The sequence below is a fragment of the Myotis davidii genome, unplaced genomic scaffold (genome assembly GCF_000327345.1).
Source record: "Myotis davidii unplaced genomic scaffold, ASM32734v1 scaffold803, whole genome shotgun sequence".
Taxonomy (NCBI): Eukaryota; Metazoa; Chordata; class Mammalia; order Chiroptera; family Vespertilionidae; genus Myotis; species Myotis davidii.
In genome coordinates, this window is record NW_006295567.1 from 3007996 (window position 1) to 3020990 (window position 12995).

At 40.5% G+C, this 12995-nt stretch overlaps 1 protein-coding gene across 1 annotated transcript in view; it reads right to left on the reverse strand.

Moving 5' to 3' along the window:
* Window positions 1-208: 208 nt before the first annotated feature.
* COL19A1 (collagen type XIX alpha 1) overlaps window positions 209-12995 on the reverse strand; it is a 300284-nt gene continuing 287497 nt past the window's right edge. Inside the window, exons 50-52 of the mRNA XM_006770338.2 lie at window positions 7995-8123; window positions 744-821; window positions 209-572 (exon numbers count right to left, since the gene is read on the reverse strand). Of these exons, the coding sequence (XP_006770401.1) occupies window positions 445-572; window positions 744-821; window positions 7995-8123 (335 nt within the window). The 3' untranslated portion in view covers window positions 209-444. The remainder of the gene's footprint in view (window positions 573-743; window positions 822-7994; window positions 8124-12995) is intronic.

Genomic DNA, 12995 nt, shown 5'->3' on the forward strand with positions numbered 1-12995 from the left:
TCAAAAAAGATGACATTTTTAGCAATGACAGCAAGTTTAACCACCGAGAAAACCTCAATATAACTCTGAAACTTTAAAATTCAGAAGTCAAAGGCCAAATACAAGTTGATGAGACTACAAAATGTACCTCACCACCAGTCTACTAAATCATAAAATGTAATTTTCTCTTGAAGAAGAGCTAATGATAAGATTTGCTTATGTATTTCAAGAAAACCCTGAATAAAAATCAGTAATGCTGAAGCAAAACATATGGAATGAATTTGGGAAAATGTCTAAAAATGCTGATATTGCAATTGCTAAGGGAATAGGATTCAAATTGTTGCTTTTAATGTCTGCCTACACCAAAAAAAAAAAAGCCACCCACATATCATGAGGGTTTGGCCGTATTAAGATAGCTCAACAGCAAGGGGCTATCACCCCAAATCAAGTCCTCCTCACGTGTGCTTACTTTCCACCTGTCCGCTGACGGGCATGAGATACAGGATAGAGGCAATCTTCCGGGTTACATCTTCCACTAGGTCCTGGGGGTCCCTGAGGACCTGGGGCACCCGGTGAGCCTGGCAAACCCGGAGCTAGTGAAATAAAAGACCCCATCAGAATGCAGTCATGTATGGCTCTTTCTTCCTCACTCCAACCAACATTATTTAACCTCTCCTGTAGCAACACAGAAGGGCATCGGGGAAAAGGCATGGCTCCTTATTTTAGAAGCTTGCTTGTGTTGTGCAGATAAACATCACTATTACCTGAAGTCCCAGGGAAACCTGGACTCCCTGGAAGACCAATTCCAGGTTCCCCTCTTTCTCCTTTCTGTCCTCGGTAGCCTAAGGGAGAGATATATAAAAAGAGAGACACAGAAGTAAGAGCATTCTATGGTAGCACAGTATAAGTAAAAGCCATGTTTCTAGTCTAGAGTATTTCTGTAATTTGTCCACTTAACCTACTATTTTAACTGTCTGTTTTGCGTTAGCCACATATCAAACTTATATACCAAACAGATTAGATGCAATAGGCAATGAGGAGCTTAGAAATATGCAACTACTGGCATAAAAAGTACAACTAGTCAAATGTTTGATAGTGAGACTTTGGGCACTGAAAATGATACCTAAATAACTGAAATCAATCATTCCAATCTTCCGTCAAATAGCTACAACAAGGTGTGTGAGAGTCTTCAATAGGAATTCTGACTGGAGGGTAGGTTCAGGCTAAATATAAGTATACTGAGAGTTCTGCTTACTATAAGGACAAAATAAGATGACAGCAAGAAGCTGGACCTTAGTATAAGGATGAAAGGAAACGAAAGGAACAAAAACTCATCATTTTAATAAATGACAGTAAGAGCGTGACTATATGCGAATTCACCCATCTCGGAATCAGGAGAGGACAAAATCGCAGGACTTGGTTCAAATGACTGTCTGTAGCAACATGATATCCTTTCTAGTAACGTTAAAACAGCAACCTCCTGTTTAACGTGGCAGCTCGTAACTCCAAAGAGGAAGAACTTCAGCAGCTCCAGAACGCAAGGGAAGACTGAGGGATCCTTCTAAACTCACTTCATCAATTTAAGATACTTTAAACCAAAATAAATTAGGCCTAGGATCTCTGTATATTTTAAGACAAAATCATTCTTGTTACTGAATATGCTTATTGTTACCTCAGGTAGAAAGGTACAGAGCAATCTGTGCCTCTTATCCCTGCTTTAAGAAAGCATAAAACATTTCAATCTGGGTTTTATATAATGTCTTCATGTAAGACATTGAAGAGAAGCGTCTGTGGCTATAAGTTTCACAGTGATGGTAAGTAGAGTTTTAATTTCCAACTTTCTCATACTTAAACCATGGCTCCTGGTCCTGAAGGAACAGAGTGGTCATGCAGAATCATATGGACACACAGCAAGGCTAACAGGTAGGACAGTATCTCAGTAGGAAACAATAGGTCCTAACTCAGTTGTACCTGTCCATAAAGGTGTGTTATTACAGCTGAAAATGATAGGAGGAGAACATTTAATGTTCTCTATGAACAGTACATAGGAAAGATTATTTCCCATTATTGCTCAGGATTAGACATCAGTTTGGGAGCAACAGTCTTGACTTGACCATACAGTGTATACATTATTATCCAAATAACATTATCAATGTAATCACCACATCGTTATTTCTTGGTTTTGGAGGTGTGACCTGACCATAAATGTGAAAATATTTTTTTAAAAAAGGATTACATTCATGATATATTTTGAGGTGCATACTAGAAATATACCCAATGGGAAATCTTCACACATTTATATCTGAAAACTATGTTATAGACACTCAATACAACCCTAGATCCTAGAGAGAGCAGTGGCTTGAACATGTGGCCCAGTATCCCAAATTGATACATATTCAACTTTAAAATATTCCCAGGATTTCTTGTATATAAGTGACTTTCATTTAGTACATGTAAACAACAAGAAACGATGTTTGTACTTGGGGTCATTTTGAAAGCACCCTTTCAAATGCATTATTTAAACTTTCCTGCAGTAAAATAATATTTCATGCCAGAGGTATATTTGATAGTTCAACCTAGGTTTTACTGTTATAGAAAGATTGTAAAGTTGACCCTAAAGCTACGTCAGTAGGTGCTTAAGATCATGGGCTAAAAAAAAATGAGGAAGAAAAAAACATGACTAAAGATATACAAACTTTTGATTAACGAGAGAATTAACAAGATTGTAACAGAATGTCAAATGATGAATATTTCTGTTAATATCTATATATTTAAATTTAGTTTTCAGATTTTAACTAAGGCAAAAATATATTATTCCACATGAATTTGGTGAACATGGTATCACAAAACAAGAGTTAATAATTTGTATATTTGTATAAGAGGGTGACATATACACTTCTCCTATCAAATGTACTAATTTATTTGTACAAATCTCTCAGTTCTTTGGTTAATAACAACCTACTATTAAATTTTTAAAAAAATATATTTTATTGATATTTTTACAGAGAGAAAGGGAGAGGGATAGAGAGTTAGAAACATTGATGAGAGAGAAACATCAATCAGCTGCCTCCTGCACACTCCCTACTGGGGATGTGCCCGCAATCAAGGTACATGCCCTTGACCAGAATCGAACCTGGGACCCTTCAGTCCGCAAGCCGATGCTCTATCCACTGAGCCAAACCGGTGATGGCACAACCCACCATTACTAGACAAGGCTGTTGAATTGCACAAGGTCCCAAACTCATCATGGATGAAGGCTGCCATAAAGTTATAGGGTCTTATTTTATAATTGCTTCACAACAAAGTTTCAGATTAGAATACTAATAAAGTCAATGACAGCTTTCTTACTTTTTAGAATTAAGCTTTTCACCCACTTAAGGTAGGCCTCCCCTGAAATTTGGAAAAGATTAAAAGGTGGGTCTATTTGCAAATGCACATGTATTTTCATGGCCTGGAAGTATGCAGGGTGACAGTCTGACATCACTGTAGCTTATGTAAGAAAAAAGAAATCCAACAACAGCAGTGTCCTAATCTTAAGCACTTAGAGGTATTAAGTGAAGAAATCAGGTGCTGCTGTAGTTTTTCAGGTGATGGACTTCATTTATTTCCGGTAGGGAGAATTCCATCTTAATGCCAGGGATATTCTTCCAAAGTTATAAATCTGTGCATCTATACACCCACTGTGCAAACGAGACCAGTAAGGGAGTGTTACTGGCATTTCTCCATGTGGGGACCTGCCTCAAGCTTTATAAGCTGTTCGGCCTCCCTGGTTTCTTCTAATTATGGACCACAGCGCCCTTCCGTCATTTTGACACGCACATGCCTCCCATTACTTAAGCTCCCTACTGCTGACAAATTTTAAAGGTCAAATCTATATCCATCACATGAACTGCTCTATGGGCCACTGGCTTACAAATAACAGCAAGTTTCCTTCCTATAAACCAATAACAGGTAAACTTTGAAAGTTTAAAAGCAAGAGAAATCATTCCCAACAGTGTCTTTTCAAAACCGATGGAGGTTATGTGAAATGGCTGGACCTGTTTTCTCCTGACCCCACATCCACACAGTGGGGGGCTCGGTGGGGGGCACAGTGGGGTTGTTTCTCCTGAATGGACAGGGCTTTCAACTGTGGCATCTGTTCATCCCGGTTTTCACAGAGGTGGAGAAATAACTGTGCTTTGGAAAAAGCTGAAATAAAGTTCTTTCTCTTGAATGAGTTAGGAACGAGTTAGGCTAGGTCTGTTAGGAAAATGCGCCTCTCTTGCTTACACAGGAGAAGCCAGCTGGACGGAGGCTTCTTTGATCTTAACGTGGCACAGTCTTGCTCATGCCAGGCAGGACAAACGAGGAGGCCCCGCGCTGCAGGCTGAGGTGGGAAGGCACACCAAGGAAGGTGCTCTCAGTGGGCATCGGGAAGGCAACAATCAGAAACCCATGGGATGGTTAAAATATACGACCGTTTGGGAATGCTTCTGAATTTTAAAAAGATGCCAACAATCACCCACTGTGAGAATTTAGGAAAAATGTAAATGAGGTCACCCAACCTGAATCAGAATGATTCACTATTTTCACTGAGAGATCAGGGGGCTCCAGGAGGGTCCCCAGTTTCCAAGATCACAACCTCGGCAGGAGCAGTACCTCCCTTTTCCAAGTTGGATCACGTGCTTCTAATACTCTCGTATGGATTTTCTCCTTGCTTTTTACATGTTTACTGCTTTTCAAAATAAGCACAGGAAACTAATGAGGCAGACCCCTTCAAATTCATGTTCTTGCCTACACATCCATAATAATAAAAGCGTAATATGCTAATCAGACCAGATGTCCTTCTAGAGGAAGCTAGGACTGCGAGGGAAGCCTGGGTCCCAGGTGCCAGAGGGAAGCCAGGGGTCGGAAGGCCTACTCTTGCACAAATTTCCTGCATCGGGCCTCTAGTAGTAATATAATAAGGGCCTCATTCATAGTGCATATTTCAAACCAAATCACTTTATTTCAAATAAAAATGGATTTACTTTCTGAAAAAACACTGAAAAGCTAATTCTTTCAGAAATTCCAGGAGAGCCACCATCAAACAGAATTCATAACTGGGCAGACACACTGCTGCTCAGCACCCACATTTTCTTTCCCTCTCTGGGCTGCGTCCTCACTTCAACCATGTGACTCAAACTCAACCATGCCGTGTGTTACGAGGACAAACTCAGCCAGCAGCACCTGAGGCTTACATGGTCACCAGGGTAGCAGTTTTACACGCATTTTTTCCTTTCCTTTTTGAGAAAACTTTCCATTGAGTGGAGCAAAGCTCTGAAGTTACACGTATAACTTCATCTTCTGAGCACTTCATTCTATCTGTCTACCAGAGAGTAGCACTTCAGTTCCTTGTGAACTCCTGGGAAGGCATCAAAAACCAACCGGTAGCCCCTTGGTTTCCTTTTTCCAGTCAGGGTTCTCTGTGGCTTTATTTTTTAAAATTTATTTATTTACTTTTAGTTAATCCTCACCCGAGGATATTTTTCCATTGATTTTTAGGGAGAGTGGAAGAGAGAGAAAGACAAGAGAGAAACATCGATGTGAGGAAAACACATCGATTGGTTGCCTCATGCATGGGTTTGGGTTGGGGAGGAACCTGCAACTAAGGTATGGAACCCAGGATGCTTTGGTCTGCAGGCTGATGCTCTATCCACTGAGCCAAACTGGCTAGGGCTTCTCTGTGACTTTAGAGAGAATTACCAGTATAGCTTGATGATAGGCAAATATTCCTTCAGAATTGAATCCCATAGTTTGCAAGTTTTATTTTTTCTGCTGCATTTCTGGCATTTAATAAGTACTGCAAATGAGATATCAGGTAAACCCTGGGGTGTCACCAAGCTGAATTACACTCAAGACATGTCTATTGTCAAAAACCATCAGCCGAGACCAAAGTTTTATCAACTTCACTAAACCTCGGTTTTAAAAAAATTGAAAATCATTTGGGCAAGGCTTTCAAATTCAAGGACTGCGTCCAAAACACATATCAGGAGTGGAAGCAGCTGTAAGATCTCCTCAGCAGAACTGCAGGTAGAACCCATAGAAATCCATCACAAAAGGGGAGGTAAGTCACATGGTGAATGGAAGTCTGGTTTCCAAAAGCTTTGCTGACACTGCGGACTTAGCCTTGCCTTTGAGATCCTTCCAGATGGGCCTCCCCTACACGGGAAGGGAGCCCGGAGACAGGTGCTGTGTGGACAGATGACTCCACTTCCAGAACGGTTCTCCTCGATGTCCTGACTCTCCACTGTCCTTGTACTCTTAGACCGCCACTGTTTGAGGCATCTGCCCAAGGCTTTTCTCCTACAAGTGTTAACAGTCCATACTCTTCAGGTCTTTTGAGGCATCGTGCATCTTCAGATGGGCTTTCAAGCTCTTTGTTCCCGTCTCATAAATTCTAACTTCAGAACAGACCCAACTAGCGAAAGATAATAATTAACCACCCTCTAGACAACAGTGTACACACAGAAGGCTGCATCTGATGCTACACTTTTCCTCCGACTACCTGCCAAACCTCTCTATGAACTAAGGGAAAGATGGAATGTACTCTAGGTAACGACAGTGATTTTACTGTTGTTGTTTTACACTGGGCTCATGAAGCCAGAAGCCTTGTCACTCTGGATTGTAACTTAGGACCCTAACAAACCCTGCAGTTGGGGACAGTTCTTGCTCTTTTCATTGAGAGAGGGCATGTCAATCTCCTTGGGGCACTTCCTACTGAAAATGAGGTTTGATGTTACAGAGGAGCAGTAGGAAGGAAAGTGAACTAGTGGATGAAAAGTAATTCTCTGCATATATGGTATTGTGGACTATATCCCTAGGTAATTCTGTTATGAGCTTTCTCTTTTCTCCTAAACAAACTTTTGATTATTTAACAAGGAGAGCGCTTGAGCTCCTCCATGGCAACACATGCAATACAGTTTCCCTGGTCTTATCTTTCATGGTACATACGCATTTGATTTATTGTTTTCTTGTCGGAGTTGTGAATCTTCTAAACCTGGGCCTATGTGGCCCCTTGCCTGATCGCTAACGTAATTCTAGAAAAGGGCCTTCCCAGATCAATCTGGTTGAGCTACATCCAAGATCTGGTCTGTCAATTTTTTGCCAATTTAAGAAAAGTCTTGCTTTAAAGTTTTTAGAAACCCTAAAAGAAATTCTTTAAAATTCAGAGTTACCATCCACAAGCTCTATTAGAGGGAGAAGGATTCTATATTTTTTCAAAAAATATTCTGGCCTCAAATCACTACTTATAGTAGTAGCTTTTTTCCCCTCAGTTTAAGATAGTAAGATGATGATTCTTGTCTACATACATCAACAGGGTGGCAAAAACAACTCTGAGATTCCCAGATAACAATCTATACTAATAAAAGAGCAATATGCTAATTAGACCAGGTCAACTGACATCTTCCAGTTGTCCACTCCTCCTTCCAGACAAAGCCACAGTGGTGTGGGCCAAGGCAGAGGCAGTTAGGGGCGATCAGGCCAGCAGGGGAGGGCAGTTAGGGGTGATTAGGCTGGCAGGCATAGGGGTTAGGGGTGATCAGGCAGGCAGACAGATTAGTTAGGGGCAATTAGGCAGGCAGGCTGGTGAGTGGTTAGGAGCCAGCGGTCCTGGATTGCAAGAGGGATGTCTGACTGCCTGTTTAGGGATCTGGCCTAAACCAGTAGTCAGACATCCCCTGAGGGGTCCCAGATTGAAGAGGGTGCAGGCCAGGCTGAGGACCCCCCCCCCCAAGCACAAATTTTGTGCACCAGGCCTCTAGTGATATATAAACACCTGTTATTACTGTTATTAGCACAACAAATATTAATTTGAAGAAGTAATAGTTAAAAATCTATTTCTAGAATATCAAATATTAATAAGATATTATATATGAAATCATTTTATATATACATATATATATTGAATATATATATTGCCTAACTGTGATTAGCATGTTATAAATAGTGAGCATTAAAGAACTGGTAAACAAATATTATACCTGATGACTTACCTTGAGGTCCAGGGTCTCCTGGTGGCCCAGGTAACCCATCCTTTCCTGGTGGCCCAGGCCTCCCATGAGCTTGAGCAGACAACATTGCCGCTGGTAGCTTGAGTTGGGAGAGGAACACAGCCATCCTCTCTGCATTTGTGAAAGGAAAAATAATACGTCATGCTATAAGAATACTTTTAGGTAAAAAAAAAGTCAAATACTTTTAACATGAAAGTCAATGAAAAAAAGATTTGGCTTTCAATTTAAGAACATCTAATTTACCAAATGGTCTGATTGCTGAGAGAGGTTTTTGATTGGTCAAATAAAATGGATTGCACAAAGGTGTTTGAATATAGATGAGGACCAGCTGTGCTGATCACAGGATCTGAGAGTGTTCGGTGCTTCAGAGATACTGCCAATCTAGTGGACAGAACAATAACGTAGAATCTAACTAACCTCTAGCAATGACTTGTGGAGAGAATTTAGGTTATTAAAAAATGGTTTTAAATAAATCTAAGCTACTTTCCAACAATCTTGTGAATGTGCAGTGATTTAAAATAGGTTTACAAATTCTTTGACATGCCCTTCCAAATAGAATCAGGTGAAGTCTAATTCCTCCATTCTCCAGTGTGGCCTGGAACTTACTTTTCATTTCTAATAAGTAGAAAAAAGCAGAATTGACAGTGTGTAACAAGGGAGACTAAGTCACCCAAGGCACTGAAGACACTGAAGATGTTCTGTGGAGAGACCCACATGGGGACGGACGAAGCCACCTGCCAGCAGCCATGTAAGTACACCTGAAAGTGGGTCTTCCAGCCCGTCAAGCTTTTGGATGTCTTCCACTCTGCCTCACATCCTGACTGACTTTGTTGTAGACAGAACCACACAACTAAGCAACCTCTCAAGTCTCTGACCCACAGAAAATGTGACATAATAAAATTTTTTAAGCCACTGAAGTTTTGAGTTGTTGTTTTTTAAATACTCATCAGAGGATACCTTTTATTGATTTTAGAGGGAGAAAAAGAGAGAGACATCGATGTGAGAGAAAAACATCGATTAGCTGCCTCTTGTATGTGCCCCAACCAGGGATCAAACCTGCAGCTTAGGTATGTGCCCTGACTGGGATTCGAACCTGCAGCCTTTCAGTGTACTGGGTAATGCTCCAACCAACTGAGGCAAACCAGCCAGGGCTTGAGTTATTTTCTTATGCAGCAATAGATAACACAGACTGGGATTCAAACCCGCAGCCTTTCAGTGTACTGGGCAATGTTCCAACCAACTGAGGCAAACCAGCCGGGGTTGAGTTATTTTCTTATGCAGCAATAGATAACACATGTAGTATTTGAAACTTTATATCCTTGAATGAAACTACATTATTAATGACAGATAAAACACATTTGTAATTAATATACAGTTATAATTTTGCAAATCTATACACTGAATGTAGTTATATCTTTAGTATATTAAATTATAAACTGGGTATTTTATAAACAAATACGAAATTCAATTATTATAGCTTGAAACTTTGTAAACTATTTGTTGTTTTGAATTTAAAAGATATATATATTAATAAATATATGTGCATTTCAGTATAATTTTTCTTAATTTAAGACATATCTCATTGAATATCTTCAATGTCTAAGTGCAAGTACTCACAGTACTAATTTTTCCTCTCTCATGTATGAATTAAGTTTACAAGTAATTTGCTTGGGGTGGTTTTTAATATTTTCAGTAAAACAGAGAAAATTTTAGAATAATTGCTTCTAGCTGTAAATTAGTGTTAAGCTATGCTCAGAAATAGCCATTTAAGTATAAGGTAATGACTTCTTCAGAACCCTACTCTAATGCTCTATTATGTAAAATAGCATGTTTCTGAGCCTCTAAATAAACTGTAAGGACCTGCATTTTTTATTGCCTTTCCTCTGTTTTCAGCGATTTTTCATTAATGAAACTCTTTTTGGCTATGCTTTCTAATTAGGCAGGAAATTGAAGACTTCAGACAGGAGCTCGCACAAGCCAAACTCACATATTCCACCTGCCAAGGCAAACCCCCGGCAATCACTCTAACAAACAAGACCTATGGTTTGCCTTCCTTGGAGGAGTTCAGCAATGCAATGCAGACATTCATATAAAGTAATGAGAAATGACCTATATGAAGAAGGGACACTCAGATGTCGTCTAGCCCACGTTTATCTTCTATTTCACAGATAGAATTTGTAAATATTTTCAAAGAGAGAAATTCATCTTTTCCTCCTAACGCTCATTCAAATGTTTAACCGCCCATTTTCTTGGTACAGCTTCAACTTATTTTCTTTTGCTGCTCCATAATGGAGACAGAGGGTAGCTAATGACTATTTCTCTTAGGAAATCAGTCACATACTCAAAAATATTGTTACCTCTTAGCCTTCAGCTTAAACAACTTTTACTCGTAGGCTTGGTAATCTGTTTTGTAAATCACTTTTTGGCTCCCCTACCCCAGGGCTTTTCCATACATTGCTTAAATGTGGAAACCAAAACTAGATGCAGTTCTCTCCCGAAGGGCAAACATATCAACAGAGTAATTTCCTCTCATATTGTAGTAATTATTTTCTGATTTCATTTTAACTGCAAATTCAATAGCATTGTTTAATGAATTCATATTCATTTTGTGGTACACTATCACCCAAAGGTTGTTCCTGCCGCACTTAACTCTGGCCCAGTCCTTTGCCACCTTTATAAACTTGTTGCTTTGAAATGTTTTTGTGGGTAAAGATGGTGGGTTGAACACATGCCTCTGTTTTAACTCTTTCCTGAATCCCTGAAAAACAAGTAAGATCTTTCTAAAGGCATAAAACCAGAGGAATAGAGAGACTGTGAAAGGAGAGAGTATAACAAAATGTTGGAAACTGAGAACCAGAAAGAGGGGAATTGGCAGTGCATCTGGAAATGGGGGTAATGGATGGAACTAAAATAAGGAGAATTGGTTCAAAGCCTGTTTAAGAAATAGTCAGAAATCTCTGTCTCTGCTCTACACAGCTGGGCTTGCCCCTGCCCAAGCCTAGCAAATGACCGAGGTTTATTATCGGAAAAGGCTAAACAGACTGTCTCTGCACTGGGGGCCACAGACTCCATCCACCAGACGTGGGCTTTTCTTCTGAAAGCAAGGAAAATAAACGAGCATTTACAGGTTCTGTGCTAAAGCCCCGGCTCAGCTCTTGGACGTTGCTCCCCAAATGCTGGCAGCTGGGAGGAAATGGAAGTGTTTTCATTGGGGGATCTGATTATAAGAGGAAAGACTTAAAGACACTGAAATCTGAGGATCCCTCAGTGCAAAAGCCCAGCTAGACTGCCTTAAAGTGAAGCTCACGCTGTCATGGTGTATCAGTGGTTGAGCGTCGACCTATGAACCAAGAGTTTACCAGGTTCAGTTCCAATCAGGGCACCTGACTGGTTTGTAGGCTCTATCCCCAGTGGGGGGCCTGCAGGAAACAGCAGATGATGTCTCTCTCTCTCTCTCTCTCTCTCTCTCTCTCTCTCTTCCTCTCTCAAATCAATAAAAATATATTTAAAATAACAAAATGAAGCTCGCGATTGGCAAGCCTCTCCATTCACTCACAACTCTCAATTTGTTAGAACCCAGTTCATATGCAGGAGCGGACAGCCATGGAAATCCTGAGGAAATCCTATAAACTGAATGACAGATCCAAACAAAAAAACAGGAAGAAGTAAATTGGATGAAATAGAGATTAGACTATGGAAAATATTTTTAACTGTAACTGTTTTAACATGTAAAAGTTACTCTTTGCTTTTACAGAGAAAGCTTTCTTGAAAAGGAGAACTGTGACATTGGAGCTCTATGATTTGTGAAAATGGAGTTTTTCTTTTTTCGTTTTGTAAGTAGTGTTCAGAAGCCATGGGAAAGAGACTTCTAAATGGAAAAGTAAATGGACTGAATTGGATAATCTTGAGATAAGTGAACGAAAGTGCTAAATAACTAAATTCTAGGTTTCAGGAACAATTCTGTTTGGGAGAAGAGGGTTTTGTGGGACTGGTGCCGACAGAGGTAAAAGGAGAGGGGGTATCACACATGGAGGCTCCGAGTCAAGATGTCTCAGGAAAGAATTTCCTTGTGGGCCATCTGAGAATATTGTCTTGAGACTGAGACATCTGGGGCTTGTGAGGGAGCTGGGCTCAGGCTGGAGAGGCTGGGAGAGGTGGTGGGAGAGATGTGGTGAAGCCAGAGGAGAGCTGGGGAGACGGCACCCTTCAGGTTCCAGTGGGCAGGGGGGACCCTGAGAGAGGAAGAAGGGGTAGAAATGCAGAGCGGGAGCTGGAGGACTGAGAGGAGGAATTGTCAAGCAAGTGCAAGCCAGGCAAGGCTGCCCTAAGACAGCCAAGAGTGGCCTCCTCTGCAGGAGGCAGACAGCCTCTCATGGGAGTAACCACAGAATGATCTGGGAGTGGGCAACATGGGAGTCCCGCCCAGGAGGAAGGAGCCACGTCTCCACTGCTCAAGGCACAGGGCAGGCCACCGGGGGCCAGGCCTTAATCCAGCGTCCACAGGAATTGAAAATAAATATCTCGCAGATCTCAACACAAAACAGTTTCCTGGTAGTGCTTGGTTATATTTTCTGACATTCTTAACCAGCTTTTAAGAAAATGAGACTAATGAACTGCTGAAGTATTTAATATATATTTTTATCTGAAGTCTTTTGCAAAATCGAAGTTCAACCTTAAAGCTGCTTGAGATGAAAAATAAAATAGAGATGGGCAAAGGCCAGGAGGAGATGGGGGATGTCTGTAACAGTGTCAACAATAAAAAACATTTTTTTTTCAGTGATCTCTTTACATTATCTATGCAGTGTTGTTTGTTTGAGTCCACACCTCCATGCCAAACAATAAAACATTAAAACCCATCATCTCATAAATGGAACCCACTATATTTACCATCATATATAGATATCCTGCAATATTGAGACTTTTTTTTTTTACATTGAATCTAGAAAGTATTATCAACCACCACTGCTATTTAAATAAAATACT